Here is a 16,052-nt window from a genome sequence, read left to right on the forward strand (position 1 = left end):
ATGTTGCAGGGAGAGCTCTGGTTCAGCCTGGGGCCAGCGTATCCCCTGCTAGTGGGGCTGGGTTGAGTTCCGGGGGGCCAGTGGCCCGTGGGGGTTAGATGTTGCAGGGAGAGCTCTGGTTCAGCCTGGGGGCAGTGTATCCCCTGCCAGTGGGGCTGGGTTGAGTTCCAGGGGGCCAGTGAGTGGCCTGTGCCGCCGCCCCCCCCCCCCTTTCCAGGGAGGGCGACATGAGAACCGGGCAGGAGATGGTTCACAACCTATGTGCTACGCTCAGGGCCCTTCCTGTCCCAGGCACAGGCAGGGGCCTGGCGGTGGAGGGCAGGAAATCAGCGGTTGGGGCTAACGAGCAGATACAACAGCAGGGCTGGGGCAGGCAAGAACGGAGTCTGCAGCCAGCACAGTGTGGGGCTGGGAGGACAAAGGCAGGGCCCAGCTGCTCAGCCCCAAGCACTGTTGAGCAGCTCAGGCGTCCCCCCAGCACGGGGGCAGAACCCAGCTGTCTTACGCACCTCTGTGCCCCGTCCCTCTCCAGGGCTGGACCCGTAAGTGGGTAACTGCCTGGTACTGGTACTTGCTCCTGGCCTGTGCTTGGGGGAAGAGATGCGTGGTAGTGATTTGACTTGACACAGAGGGGGAAAACTGGAGACAAGCATCACCTGCTGTCCGTGGGAGCCATGGGCTGCGCACTCCCTCCACTCCACCCCCTGCGGGGCTGGAGGGCAGCGGGTGGGTGTGAGCTGATGGGATGCTTGTGGGGGAGCCCAAGTTCCCTGAGATGTCCTGGGCCCCGGCCCAGCCATTTCCCAAAGGCAGCACCTGGAGAGTCCCGGGCTGGCTCCTGGCCCTGCCTTCCTGCAGCTCCACCTTCCCCTGCTGTACCCCTGTTCCATCCAGGCACAGCTTTCAACCCAGCTCTGCTCAGCTGGCAGGGGCTTGCCCCTCTGCAGGCTTCTGGCCAAGCCCCTTCCAGCTCCTGTGCCCTCTGCCTCTCCCAGGGGCGCTGCCCCAGGGGCTGGGACGGGCAGAGACGCCAAGGGCCAAGCCCCCTTGCCCAGCCCACCCTGGAGGTGAATGGACTGCCCAGCCTGGCCCCAGTGGCGGGCTCAGCTGCCTGATTTGCAGAAAGTGGTCCCCTCCCGCCAGGGCCTGCACAGCCCTGGGCTGCTGCGGCAGCTGCTCCCTAGCGTGGCGGCTTGGAAGGAAATGCACGCCCACACCCGCATGCCTCTCGCGCTCCCCGCCAGTTGCGCCGGAGTCCCCCACCCTGTCGGGAGGTGCAGCTGCCATCTCCTCACAATGGTAAGGGCCCTCTCTGAGGGCTGGGCCCCCACCACGACCCCTGGGCGGGGCGGGGGGGTGGGTGTTGAGGGCTGTGGGGGACAGGAGTCCACTGAGATGAAGTGGTTCCTTTCCTGGCTTTGTCCAACCCCGGGGGCATCAGGCTGGGCCAGGTGTGTTTGGAGGGGAGGCTGGTGGAGGGCTGGTTTCAATCTAGCAGGGCAGCAGCCCACGTGTGTGGTGTGGGGAAGGACACGGACTTCCCCCCATACACACCCCAACCAGCTGGAAATGCAGCGGGGCGGGGACTGGCCTATGTGGGTATTGCCCCAGGCTGAGGACAAGGGCTGTGGCAGGGCCCTCCCCACTCAGGAGCAGGCAAAGGGTTACAGATGCTGCTATCTGCCCTGCAGAGTCCTGCATTTGGGAAAGAAGAATCCCAAGCACTGTTCAGGCTGGGGACTGACTGGCTAAGTGGCAGTGCAGCAGAGAGGGGCCTGGGGATTACAGTGGATGAGAGGCTGGATAGGAGGCCGTAGTGTGCCCTTGTAGCCGAGAGGGCTAATGGAATATTGGGGCGCATTAGGAGAAGCGTTTCCAGCGGATCTAGAGAAGTGATTGTTCCCCTTTATTCAGCTCTGGTGAGGCCGCAGATGGAGCATTGCGTCCAGTTGTGGGCCCCCAGTACTGAAAGGAGGTGGATGCATTGGAGCAGGTTCCGTGGAGGGCAGTGAAAATGTTTTGGGGGCTGGAGCACAAGACCTGTTGGGGGGGTGCTAATGAGGATGGGGAGAGGCTGTTTTCAGTGGTGACGGGTGGCAGAACCAGGAGTGATGGTCTGAAGTTGCAGTGGGGGGAGGTGTATTATTTCACCAGGCGGGGGTGAAGCACTGGAATGTGTTACCGAGAGAGGTGGTGGAATCTCCATCCCTAGAGGTTTTAAGCCCTGGCTTGACATAGTCCTGGCTGGGATGATTGCGTCGGGGTTGCTCCTGCTTTGGGCAGGGGGCTGGACTTGACTCTGTGCGCTCCTGAGGGCTCTTCCATCCCCATGATTGTGTGATGGGGAGGCTGGGCTGGAGCTGGGACTCAAAGCAGTGGTGTGTGCTGGCCCTGTCTTCCCCCAGACATCCTGCCCGGGTATTGCTGCCAGCACACAGCCCAATGGTTGTCCTCCCGCCTAGGTGAAGGGCCTGTGTATGAGGAATGGGTGTGGGACAGGGGGCGGGGTGGTTTGCCTGCATCTTTGCCTTGCCTCAGTTTCCCCTCCGTACGATAGGAAGGGCCCCCATTGGCTGACGTATGGAGGACACCGCTGTGTAATGGCACCTCTGCTCGTGCCCTTCCCTCTGCCTCACCACAAGCAAACGCTTGGGCCCGTGGGCACAGACTGCTGGGAAGTCCCAGTCGTGCTCCAGCTCCCATCCAACCCACCGTCCGCCCCCCCGCCCAACCCACCCAGCTGCTCTCATCAGCTCCCGCCTGCTCCATTTCCTCCCCTCTCCCGCTGCCCCCCGCTTGCAGTGACTGCAGGCTGCAGCCTGGGGGCTGGGGGGGCTGTATGGGCGAGGGTTTGGCTGGAACAGAGCTGCAGGCTGTGCAGAGATCAACACACACCTAGTGCCTGTGATCGCAGGGCAGAGGTGCCTGCAGCTCTCGCAGGCCATGGCCTGCCTGGTTTCGGTGCTGAGTTCTGCATTAACTGGGCCCAGGGTGTCTGGCCCTGGCGAGGTGGCAGCGCTGTGATGCCCGAGCCCCGGGGCTGGGCTGGGGCGTAGCTCAGTGGTGGAGCAGCACCCAAGGGCTTCCTCTCCCTGCCAGCCGGCGCCAAGAGAAGCCACTGGCCTGGAGGCTGGTATGTGCCGAGTTCAGAGGGGCAAGCGCCAGCCTGTGGCGCTGGGGCGTCGCTTGCAGGGCAGCTGGGTGGGTGCATGGCGAAGCGGCAGGTGCCTTGTGCTGTGGGTTGGCAGGGCGTGGCATTTAGTCGCTCCCTACCCAGGAAGGGTGGGCGCCAGCACAGGGTCCCCTGCTGGCCTTTGGGCCGTTTCTGGGCCCCGTCTATGAAGGCTCATTTCTCAGCAGCTCAGCCCGGCTCTTCTAGGCCCTCAGCGTTGCCGTGGGGCTGTGCGGATGATGTCCCTGGCGCTCAGGCTGGCCCCACGCCCGCTCGGCCGGGCCCAGCAAAGGACCGAGCTGGCTCGGCTTGGCCGGAGCCCCGGTCAGGACAGGGCAGGTAGTTGCAGGAGGAAGTGGCAGCAGAGATGTTCCTTGTATGCTGGGTGCTGGGGCGGCTGCCCGAGAGGGAGTCAGGTCTGCCCAGCTGCTGCAGCCGGATATGGGCGGTTCACACCCATTCGTCCCTCAGTGCACATAACAAAATTTATTCCTCCCATGGGTGGAAAACAGAGAACACTGAATACCCCTCAGTCCTGACGCCCACAACCTCTCACCCCAGCGCTGCCAGCACAGCCTTGGGCTCCCTCCATGCACAGACGAGCTGCCCAACTGGGACAGGCCAGGGAGAAGGGGCTGTTGGAGTTAAGGTCAAGCCCATTGGCCACAGGCCTCGCAGGATCCCAATGGTTACAACAAATGCCGCCCACCCCCCTGCAGCCTATTCTGCCCTTGAGGGGATGCCCCACCTCCCTTCCTGGCCTGTGCCCCAGCCCCCAACGTTAGGAGCTCTGGCCCTGCCCCAGGGAGCCACTTCCCCACACACCCAGCTCAGTTCTAGGCCCTGCTCCCTCATAGCAAGCTGGGCTGCTGCCCCCAAGCCCCAGATGACCCTGGGTGGCTGGCAGTGCCATGGGACAGGGGAGCTCAGCAGAGCACGTGTGGGGTGAGGGCCACTACCTGGTCCCACCAGCCTCTCTTTGTGGGCTCCATTAACCACACCCTCGCCTGTATCCCTCCAGTGCTCCCCTGCACTCCAGTACACAACCACGAGCAGCAAGGGGACGTGTCCAACCCTCCCACGCCAGCAGCTCAGGCCCAACGTACGTCCCTCTCCACCAAGCCAGTTCTGGGCCCCCAGTTACAGGAAGGATGTGGATACACTGGATAGGGTCCAGCGGAGGGCGACCAAAATAATTAGGGGGCTGGAGCATGTGACTTATGAAGAAAGATTGAGGGAAGTGGGACTGTTTAGTCTGCAGAAGAGAAGACTGAGGGGGGGACTTGATAACAGCCTTCAGCTTATTGAAGGGAGGTTGCAAAGAGGCTGGAGAGTCTGGTCACGGATGGCAGAACACAGAACAATGGTCTCAAGTTGTGGTTGGAAAGGTCCAGGTTGAACATCAGGAAAAACTTTTTCACTAGGCGGGTGGTGAAGCATTGGAATGTTCTACCCAGGGATGTAGTGGAGGCTCCATCCCTGGAGGTGTTTAAGTCTCGCCTCGACGAAGCCCTGGCGGGGCTGATCTGATGGGTTTGGTCCTGCCTAGGGCAGGGGGCTGGACTCGATGGCTTTTTTAGGTCTCTTCCAGCTTTATTGTTCTATGATTCTGTGAAGCCAGCCAAGGACCAGACAGCCCCCCTCCCCCACTCCCAAAACTTCAGGCCGGGAGGGGTTCAGCCCCAAAAAGGCAGCCTGACATCGAAGGCCAGCCGTGCTACTAGGACTGAGCAAAGCTGTGTGTGAGATTGCACAGCCAGCTTGGCAGGCCAAGACCAGCGCTCCAGAGGCAACCGACAACAGCGCGCGTTGGTTTGTTTGAAGTACGTCAGAAGCAGGAAGCCTGGCCCCCGCCCCCCAGCCCTGGAGCTGGCAAAGGCGCTAAAGCCACCTGCAAGGAGGACAAGGCCATTGCAGAGATGCTAACAGCCCCCTGCCTCGGCGGGCGTGCTGTGGGGGGGGGAGCTCCCCACCCTGCCCGAGGGCTGACCTTTGGGTGAGCTACTGGCCCCAACAGCGGTGTTGGTAGAAAAGACGGTGCAACCAACCCATCAGTTAACCAGGGTACAGCCCCGGGACTGGCGCTTAGCCCACCACAAGGGTGGCCGGGGTTGAATACGATATTGCACAAGTGCAGCCGCAGTCCTGGCGGCCTGGCGGGGAGCGTGCGGAAGGACGATTTTTAACAAGGGCGACTGAGGGACTCCTGGCCAGGCCGCCGACGCGCAGGGTCAGGAACGCAGGCTGAACCTCAGGATCGGCCGTGGAAAGGAACACCCCCCGTGCTGGAGAAGAGGCAACCCAGCGCGTGCAAAGAGAACCGAGGCCTCGCCGAGGCATTAGCCTCTCAGGCAGGCAGCAACCGTGGGGGGCCGATCCCATGGAGTGCGTGTACCTAGCGTGTCAGCCAGTCTGCGGCCTGGGCCCTCCCCAGAGGCTCATACCCCAGAGCTGCAGAGTTGGCATAAGGGGGAAGGTGCTCTCAGGGTAAAAGCCGGGCACTGAAGGGTAGGACTAACCGGGCTGTTTTCAGACGGAGCAGAGGGCCAGCGCAGGGTGCCCCCGGGGCTCTGTGTTGGAACCGGAGCTGTTCCCCAGGCAGTAGTGAGCTGAGGAAGAAAGCAGAGGCGCCCATGCTAGTCAAGCTGGTTAAGTCCGGAGCTGACTGTGCAGCGTTGGAAAGGGCTCGCGCACACCTGGGTGACTCGGCAGTAGCCCGTTGACGATGACAAGTGCAACGTGTTGCCCACTGGGAAAAAATAACCCTGCCTAGAGCTACAAAAGGGTGGGGACTAAATCAGGGGTTACCTCACAAAACTGAGCTTGGCATCACTGGGGCCTGTTCTCTGGAAACACCTGCTCAGTGCACAGCAGCGGCTAGGTCCCCTTCGGGGCAGGATGGGTAGGGAGACCGGTTGCCACGCTACGGCCACCCCAGGAACGCCGTGTGCGGGTCTGGTCGGCCGAGCTCCGGAATGACAGGGTGAAATTGGAAACGGTCCCGAGAAGGGCACCCTGGGTGGGGGAACGGCCAGCCCGGGAGCGGCCGTACAAGGAAAGGCAAAGCACGCCGGGGCTGTTTTGCTCAGCAAGGAGACAACTGAGAGGCCTACGGCAGAGGTCTCGCAAACGACTGAGATGGGAGCGTTACACCCCATGGGGCGAGGCAGCGGGAACGTGGTCCATTCCCTCTGGGTGGAGATGGGCCCTTCCTGACAGGCGATGAGCAGGTGAGATGCCTCTCGCCAGACCCAGGCCGACTGCGGCCCCGTGGCGGATGAAGACCTGCACAGCAGCATCTCGCTGCAGCCGGGGTTTGAGGTCTGCTCACTGGCGCGTGCATCCTGCCCAGCCTGTTCGTGGGGCTACGGGGGGCCGGAGGCGCCACCCTGCTGCGTTCTGAATGGTGCTGAGCATGGCTGGGGGCCCCTGTGCTAGATGGATCGTGGCCTGGCCCACAAGTGTTCTTCACAGCCTCCTGGCACCTTGGGCGACCCTGTGCCATCCAGCAGGGCCCTGCCCGGCTGCCACTGCTCTCTGGGGTAGGGCCCGGTGCTGCCCCAGCCCTGCAGTGGTCCATGCTCTGGCCGGCAGCCCCGGAGAGCCAGGCTCAGCCCCCAATGGGGGACTAAGGTTGCTGAGCTGGGCCCAGCCCCATGGTGATGCTCGGCGCCCGCGGAGCCTGGGCCCTGCAGCTACGACCTGCTGCAAAGCCACCTCTTGCTCTGCCGCCTCTCCCACCTGCTCCACCGCAGCTTCCTGTCACCCTCCCCTGGCGGGCAAGAGCTGCGCCCCCAGGGGCCACCCACACGGGCCAGGCAGCCTGTAAACACGCCACCTGCCGCCCCCCAGGCACACACGCGCAGCGGGAGGTCAGACCAGAGCAGGTCTCACTGCCCCGGGGGGCGGAGGGGGGGGCCGAGAATGAGCTGGGCGGAAACGCCCCCTCGGCAACACGCACGGCCCGCTGGCACCTGTGAGCAAGGGACGCCGGAGCTGGCAATGCACCGGCCTGGCCTGCACCCGTCCCCTGAGAGCCGGGGTAAGCTCCCCTCTCACAGCCGGACATCCCCCCCCCCACAGCCCCCTTCCCCCATCCCTGAGAGCTGGGGTAAGCTCCCCTCTCACAGCCGAACACCCCCCACCCACAGCCCTGCCCCACAGTCCCCTGCCTCCAGCCCCAGACATGCCCAGCCTCAGTCACCCACCTCACGTCACCCCCACAGGCTACCTGCAACCTACTTGCCCCCCCCCAGCCCTGCCCAACCCCCCAAGCCAACCCATAGACACCCCCCCCTCCGCCTGTCCTAATACCTCCTGAGCGCTGCTCCACAGACCTTTGCATCCAGCCCTGGGATGCCCCCGCCCCCCACCCCGCCGCCTGCCTAACACCTCCCATGCCATCCCACTGACACACCCCACACCCTGCCTGACCTAACGCCCCCTGCCAGCTTGCAGCCCCCAGACCCTGACCCTGGTCACCTCCCCACATCCTTGTTAAGCTGAGCTGAGCTTTCCTCAGCCTCAAGGACAATGCCACAGGGAGAGCAAACAGAAAGCAGCTCTGCTAACCCCACGCAGCTGGCAGGGCCAGCACAGCTGGTTTCACAAGTAATAAAAATAAATGGGCTGGTTCATGCCCCACCCAAGGGTTCAGGCTGTTTACAGAGTTTATTACAGGGCCAACGTCCCTTCCCAGCCTGGGCCCATCTGTCCCGGTCAAAGTCCCTGTCTGCCGGAGGGTCTTCCGGGGGCTGAGCTGTGGAGGAGAGAGGCCTAGTGGTGAGATCATTGACTCGTGCCCATGGGCCTGTCTCCCCAGGTGCTAGAAAGACCTTGGCTGACATAAACTCATAGGGCTTGCAGAGACCTCAGGAGGTCATCTAGTCCACCCCCCCCCGCCCCCCCTCATCCTAAAGCAGGATCAATCCCAACTAAGTCATCCCAGGCAGGACCTTGTCAAGCTGGGACTTAAAAACCTCTAGGGATGGAGATTGCACCACCTCTCTAGGCAACTCATTCCAATGGTTCACCACCCTCCTGGTAAAGTAGTTTTTCCCAATATTCAGCCTGCGCCTCTCTCTCTTCAACTTCAACCCATTGCTCCTTGTTCTGCCATCTGACACCACTGAGAAGTTTCTCACCTTCCTCTTTAGAGCCCCACCCCCCCAGCTCCCTTTTCAGGAAGTTGAATGCCCCCCCCGTGTATGTGCCCCCTCCCATGCCAAGCCATCTCTGGGCTCTGCATTCAACATGTCTGGCTGGTGCTTGCCTCAGCAGCTCCGTTTGGTGCCACTGAAAGGCAGCCACCCTTTCCTGTAGTGCAGGGCACACAGAGCGCACCTTCTGTGTGGTCATCATGTGCCGGGCTAACACAGGCAAGCCGACAGGCCAGGCCTGTTCAGTGGGCCAAGACAGTTCAGCTGCTCCCTCACAAGCAGGGGGTTGCGCTTTTCCATCTGCATGCAAAATAAATTTTGTTGTGTGCACCCAGGCCGGTGTGGAGGTGCAGCACCCACAGAAACAAGCTGCCCACTGAGGGTGGCCGTGAGGGCTCTGCTAATCAGCTGGATGGCATCTGATGCTCTCCTGCATGCACTCGGCACACTGCTCACCATGTAGGCTTTGCACAGGGCGAACCACAGCCCCCCATTGAGACATTCTGTGGCACCTTCTAGACTAAGGCTGCGTCCACGCTACAGCGCTCTGTCTCCAGACATTACTGGCGGAAGAGCGCTCGGTCGCCACAGCGTGTCTACGCATAAAAGCAGCTGTCTGCTCTGTCGACAGCAAGTGGCCAGACTGCCCGGCCCTCTCTCGACAGACCGGCCGACTGGAAGCTCTGCAAACAGGGCTGCCCGGGGAACCAGAAGCCGCGTCTGTCGACAAAGGGCCCCGGAGCATCCACACTACAGTTCTGTCGATGGATTCCGTCGTCAGCGACGTTCCGCCTTGTACGGGAGCAACGGACCTTGCCTGAGCAAATGGCTGCGTTCTAGCGACACGTTCTCAACGGAGCGTGTTTTAAATGTAGCCGGTCCAGGAGTTTTGGCGACAACACCCGTTTTGTCAAGAAAGCTCTAGAGTGTAGACGCAGCTGAATGGATTTATTGGGCGCATGAAGTTTCATGGGAAAGGCCCACTTCGTCAGCTGCATGTTTGCCTGCGAACGCTCAAGCGCCAATAAATCTCGTCGTTTCTAGGGTGGCACAGGACTCCTCGTTGGTTTTGCTGCTTACAGACTAACACGGCTTCCCCTCTGATGCTCATCTCGCAGCAAGGAAGCCAGGACTTCCCAGAGGGTAGTGTGAGGCCCAGTGTCACACTCACCCCATAGTCTGCTGGCAGAGCGTTAGGCAGCAACAGGGGCGGTGTGCCCAGACGGCCTCACTAGGTTCTGACAACTCCCTCCCCACATAGTGTTACTAACCACAGCAGAGTTAGCCACACAGGCGCCTGCAGAGCTCTGGGTGCCCTTTCACGCTTCATGGGCAGCTCAGCCATTCACGAGCCTGCCTTGGCTGGGTGGCTGGAAAGCAGCTCTCGGTGTGTTTGCAGCATTGTGAACCCGGCTGCTGCTCCCGGCGGGGTTAGCACAGTGTAGCAAGGAACGTTTTCCGGAGCGCAGCTATTTTACCCTTCGGCCATTCGAGCAACGAAGCAGCACAGGTTGCCTCTTTCAAACCTGGTACTCTCTCGTCCCACAGCATCCGTGATCCAGCAAGACCCTGGATGTGCCAGGACAAGAGAGGACCAGGCTGGGGCTGTGTCCAGATCAGATGCCTCACCTGCGCTGCAACAGTGGGGCTGGGAGCTGGAGCCCCTGCCTACTCTGCAGGGCCAGGGGACAGAGCTGGAGTCCCCGAGCTGCCCAGTGGCAGACAGAGCACAGGAGGCCTGTGGCAAACCCTGGGGAGCCTGGACTGGGGCCAGCGTCCCAGGGGAGGGAGGCTGGATTTGCTGTAGCAGCCCCAAGAGCACAGGGCTGGACTTCCCCCCATGCAGGACCTGTCAGTTCCCACCCAGGCCAGACAAGGATAGTGCAACCTGCAGACCAGACAGCGAAGCGGGATTATTAGGGTTTCTGTGCAGTGACAAGCAGCGGGACTCTGAGAAGCAGCTTTACCCCAGCGCTTCTTAACCCCGGTGGGTTCTGATTTACCGGGCCAAGCTTGTCCCCAGAGCTGTGCCTGCTGCACCGTGCTCTCGGGATTACCGGCACTTCCAAAGCTTCGCTCCTCCGCTTTAGCATCAGCATCATTTGTTAGGAGGCTCAAGAGCTGTGCCCAACCCAGTGTCAGCTGTTGGTCACGAGCATCTTTGTCATCCTGCCACTACTGATTAGACCTGTGGTCACCAAGCTGTCAATCAACTGGGCAGTGCTGGGGAACTCTTCCTGTTTGTCACAAGCTCTAGCAGGGCTGCAAGTAGGACAGGCAGGGAACCTACGTACCCCGGCCCCAGGCTGCTCCTGGAAACCATCTGCACAGCCTCACTCGGGCAAGGTCTCAGCGCGCTGCTTCTGCCTGCAAACATCGCCCCCGCAGCTGCCATTGGTTGGGAATGGGGAACTGTAGCCAATGGGAGCTGAGGGGGCAGCCTGCAGCGTCACATGTTCCCCCCCAAAAGCTTATGCCCTAATATAGGCATAAGTCTTTTAGGGCTCCTTGGTGCGTGTTGACTGGCCCTGTGTGGAGCTGTCTCCCAGTGCCAGGTCTGGCCCTCTGCAAGACATCCATCTCCCTTCTTGGGGTTGTCTGACGCCATTCCCTCCCCAGCCCTGGGGCTTTCCTGCCCGCCTCTGACCGGGGGTTGCTGTGTCCCTTTGGGCAGATGCACCTTTTTCCACCTGCTTTCTGTGTCCTACCAGCTCAGAGGAACCCCCTCTCTCTCCACTGACCGCTCAGTTCCCTCCCAGACAGCCGGCAGCTTCCTGTGCTGCTTCTCAGCTATTGCCGGCACAAGGGCTGCGTCTTGCCCGTTCACAGGCACACCAAGCTGTGTCCTAAAAACTGGGAGCTGGGTAGGTGCACTTAGGCCTCAGCCCCCCCCCCACCAACTGCTCCCCTCTGACAGGTCAGTGACACAGGCCCCTCTCTGAACCGGAGTTACAGGCACAGTGCCTGGGTGTTCAGACTCCATTAGCCTCTGGGACCTGGACATCTTCTCCCAAGTGACAGTGAGGAGAAATCCATGTGCTCCTATTACATATATATATATAGAGACACCCCCCCAAAGGCTGGAATATTTTTCCCAGGGACTGGTCCTCCATCTGCGTCCCCTCACCCGGAGTCATGTAACTTCCTTAGCAATGGAAGAATAAGAAACTTTCTCTCTCCCCTTCTGAAGTTACTGGGACTTTATCCTTTCCTGCTGGTTCCCACCAGCCCCAGCAGCGTGAGTACCTGGAAAAAAATCATTCCCCATAAGCAGGTCAATGGAGATACCATCATGTGCCCTCACTCTCTAACCCCCCCGCAACTTTTCTCTCTGCATCCTGAAGCCTCCTATTCAGAAAAAGTCTGCTGTCTGTCCTGGCACTGGGGAACTCTGTCCCTCTTGAATTATACTCTGTTTCACCACAGAAATCTCTGCCTCGGCTCTCCCCATCCTAGGTATAACCCACCTTACCAGTTGTCAAAATGAGCTGGTCCATGGCCAGTTCTGCAGAGGATAATCCCCAGAATCATCTGACGAAGCAGGTCTTTGCCCATGAAAGCTGGTGCTCCAAAATGTTTGTTAGTCTGTAAGGTGCTGCAGGACTTCTTGCTGTTTTTGAAGTTACAGACTAACAGGGCTCCCTCTCTGATACAGAATTAGTGTCTTAGCTTCCAGGGGCCTACAGGAGACAGATCTCTACACTGAGCACAGCATTGCTAACACAGGCTCGGTGCCTGCTTGCTCCCACCAATGGGGGGGCCTGCGTCTCAGGTGAGTGGTGGAGTTACAGCAATAGCCCCTTTGGGGCTATTCTTACCAGTCTGGAATGGGAGGAATGGTTCTGGGCAATGAGTACCTAGACTACCAGTCACCCCCATCTCCTCTCAGGGGAAACAGACACCCCCTCCTCCTCCCCCAAGGGGTAACCCCCACCCTTTCAGCCTCCAGGTCTCCAGAGTCACCTCAGCCTGCCCAATGGCATTAAAAGCCACATTGTTCTTACCCCTCAGGCACTGTTTTACATCACCTTTACCTGTGCTCAGGAAATGCTCCTGAGCAACAGGGTCAAATGTTTAGTCACCTCTTTTCCCCTCCATTCAGCATTTTTTTTTTTAGAAGGAAAACCCAAATGCCCCCTCTACCCTCAAAGGCCCCCTGCAAGGATTGAACTCACAACGGCTCTAACCGCTGCACCACCACTCCTGCCCTTGACATAATCCCACTGGTATTTTTCTTCACGTTTCTAAATGTCACCCTGTGTGTTTCAGACACAATCAAAAAGTGTTTCAAACCAGTTTCTTTGAGTTTCCCTGGACCAAAACATCCTGCATGGGCACGTCATTGAATGCAGGCAGAGCTTCACCTGTTGACTCTGCAGCCAGGGTGGGGACTTCCTTGTTGGCAAAGTAGCAAACACTTCAGCTGTGTCACCTGTCTCCTGGCATGCAGGAGAGACCAGCTGCCTGGGGTGGTGTTGTGGACAGAGGGCTGTCAGTTGGGGGAAAGGCTCTGCTGGGGATTCTAATCTCATGCTTTCCTCAACCACCTGAGATTTTAGCCCTAGAGCCTCCTTGCTGACGGCCCCTCTCATTACCTCCACTGCTGGTCCCTCTACTTCTCTTACGTGCACCCCTGCAGAGGTCATGTGTCAGATCAGCGCATGTTCCTGGGGCCAATGGGTCTGTAAGTTGCAGGGAGCTCCAGGCTGTGGCAGGTGATTGGTGTGCAAGCTGTAGGCTGGGGCTTGGACTGCAGGCACTGGGGTGCTGGAGGGGACTCAGGGGTTGCTGTGCAGGAGGAAACAGGCTCTGGGCCAGGGGTTGTGCTTTGAGATGGAGGTTGCGGTACAGGAGCGTACTCGGAGCTGGGGTGCCCCGGCTATGCGCACCTGGGCTGCTCCTTGCTGGGAGGGTCTCTCTGGGGCTTGGTGAAGAGATTGCATGGCTCAGGGGTGGGGGGACTTAGAGCTCCAGTTTTTCCCTTTATCACTGACACTCAGTTTCTCTCTTCTGCCCCCTGCACAGCACTAACCTTGCACTCATTTTCATGCCTTTCTGCGCCATTGCCCCTTCCCCAAACCAGAAAAACATCTCATTCTCTCCTGACGGCATTCAAGCAGCGCACTTAAAGTCTCTGCAGCTGCGTCAGAAGTGCAAATCTCCATCACAACACGCTGTGCCTTCCCCCCACGACAGGTTTCCCAGTGTATCCCCTGGAACTGGGGGACCCCTGGGCCCCTAACTCTGCAACCTGGGCCATCGCTCACAGGCCTATGCCAGAGAGAAGCAGCAAACACCTCCAGGCGGTTGCATGTGGAGATCTACACACCGCTAAATTGCATCTTGGCTCTCCAAGCCATTCACCCTAGCACCAAGCCCACACCTCACAATTACACCCTTTTACACGGCTCAAAATTCCCTTGCATGTGCAAGCCTGTCAGTCTGCCTCACCACCAGAGCAGTGCACACGGAGCCGGTGTCAACCTGAGCTTCTCCCAACTCTCCAACCAAAACCGCCCTGCGTTAGGTAAAATATAAAAGATTTATTGTTGACAGACTTCAGTCGCTCTGAGTAGCAGGCGCAAAGGTCAAAGCGGGTTATGTACAAAAATTACCAGAACCCCCTGGGCTCCCTGGAAGCTGAGCGCTTGGGCAGCCACCTGGGAGAAATTCAGATGCTGCCCAGTTGATGAGCAGAGCGCCCACCCCGTGTCTCTCTCCTGGTGGTGCACATATGCATGGGCCTTGGTGCATGTAACAAAATTTATTCTGCCCACGGAGGGAGGAAAAAAAAGAGGAACACTGGAGCCGTGTGGCTTCACACAAGCTAAGCAAGGTTTGGGGGAAGCACTTTCTCAGTTCAGCAGCTGTTCCAAGCAATTTACAGTTCTTACTACACAGGTGGAATTTCCTTCCCAGCTGGGGAGCAACCTCCCCAGTTCAAAGTCCGGGTGCAAACAACCTTCAGGGTATTGAGCTTGGGGAAGAGACAGGCCAAGGGCAGATGTTGTCACCCCTCCCTCAGACTCTCTCTGCAGCACTAGAAAGGTCCTCGGCCTGAGGGGCCTTCATCACACACCTGCCCCCTCTGGACCAGCTGCACATGCCCCAATGGCCCCATGCAAATCACTCTGCTTCTTTAGCCCCCAAAGGCTGGCAGGGGCACATCGCACGTCCCACGTATTTCAGCACCGAACAGACCGCTGCAGGACAGCCAGGTTCCGTGGCTCTGTGGTGCTTGGCACAAGACACACCCCAGCTGGCTCACAGTGGTGAATAAGGGCTCTGGGGAGCGCAGAGTCACAGTGAGACATGGTGCATGAGCTGAGCGCAGGGAATGGGTACCACGCAGTGCCAAGGTCGGGGCAGGAGCCAGGCACCGCCGCAGGCGGTCATTAATCCAGTCCCCTTTCTCTCCTCCCCCAGCACGCCTCCATCTGCGCCCCGCGGGGGCTGCTCTCCACAGGCCTGGCACTGCTGCTGCTTCCGGACGCCACGCTGGGCTCAGATCCGAACAACTCCCACGGGACTGTGGGCTTCCTGGTCGTGCTGTTTCTGCTGCTGCTCCTGGTGCTGGCCCTGGCCTGGCGCAAGCTGAGCCAAGACTCAGAGGGGAGGTACCACCCACGCCACCTGTGCCAGCCGCACCGCCTGCTGGCCCGCCTGGCTAGGCGCTGGCAGGAGCTGCTGCCGGAGAGGCACAGCCAAGGCGAGGAGGAGGAGGAGGAGGAGGCTGAGGACGAAGACGATGAGGAGGACGAGGAAGAGGAGGAGGACAAGGAGACCGAGACCCTTCAGCGGGACGAGGAGGAAGGTGGAGGAGGGCAGGAGCAGGCCGCTGACAGCTCAGAGGGCACCCCACTCTGCGAGGCCCCTGAGGGAGCCCTGGAAGAGGCAGGGAAGGCGGAGGGGGCCAGCGGCCTGCTGAGCGACCTGCACTCCTTCTCTGGGACGGCCACCTGGGAGGACAACGCCGCAGAGGGAAGCAGCCGCCAGCACGTCACGGCTCTCTAGGGCAGCCGCCGGGAGGACACACGGACTCGCTGAGGGGAGCTGGATGGGAACAGCTGCTCCCATCCCCCCTCCCCAAGGAACTGGGTTGAACTGCCCTGCCCCCCACGCTCCCCCCTGCAAAGCTCTTTACCCCCTGCACCCCTATGCCGGGAGAGGCAGCCCAAGCAGGGCAGGGAGCGCCCTCCCCTGCTGCCTCTGCATTGACGCCAGCGCCCCCTGCAGGCTACAGGGCATACACCACCACCGCCCGGGGAGGCGGTTCCGCTCCCTGCCGCTGGGGAGCTGCCGATTGGCCCACAGGCAGCGCTGCAGGCACCAATAAAGGGACGGTGTTGCTCCCAGGCTGCAGCATCATCTTCCCCACCTGGGAAGGGAAGGGGTGGGGCCTGCTGATAACCGCACCCCCAAGAAGGGGATGTGGGGGGTCTTATGGAAAGCTTTCCTCCCCGCCAGCCCAGCCCAGCCCAGGTGAGGGGAGCAGAGTAAGAGGCTCCCCCCCCCTTGGACAATCCCCACCAGTGGGAGCGACACCCTTCCCCAAGCACTGCTGGGCCCCGCCCCCCCCCGAACACCCGCCCCAAGCTCCCAGCGACAAAAGGGACAGCCACAGTTCTGCCACGTCCAGGCTTTAATCAGCTCGGAGCCAGCCACAGAGAGGGGCTGCCTGCCCCCCCCGCCCCCCACGGGCTACAGTGGACAAACCCGCA

At 60.4% G+C, this 16,052-nt stretch overlaps 1 protein-coding gene across 1 annotated transcript; it reads left to right on the forward strand.

Moving 5' to 3' along the window:
- The first annotated feature begins 1,263 nt into the window (after positions 1 to 1,263).
- On the forward strand, positions 1,264 to 15,680 carry PTPRCAP (protein tyrosine phosphatase receptor type C associated protein). Its single transcript, XM_074998062.1, has 2 exons — positions 1,264 to 1,299; positions 14,758 to 15,680. Exons 1-2 carry the CDS (start codon positions 1,297 to 1,299, stop codon positions 15,343 to 15,345), a joined length of 591 nt encoding a protein of 196 aa, XP_074854163.1. The 5' UTR covers positions 1,264 to 1,296; the 3' UTR covers positions 15,346 to 15,680.
- Positions 15,681 to 16,052: the final 372 nt, after the last annotated feature.

The sequence above is a fragment of the Carettochelys insculpta genome, chromosome 6 (genome assembly GCF_033958435.1).
Source record: "Carettochelys insculpta isolate YL-2023 chromosome 6, ASM3395843v1, whole genome shotgun sequence".
Lineage (NCBI taxonomy): Eukaryota > Metazoa > Chordata > Testudines > Carettochelyidae > Carettochelys > Carettochelys insculpta.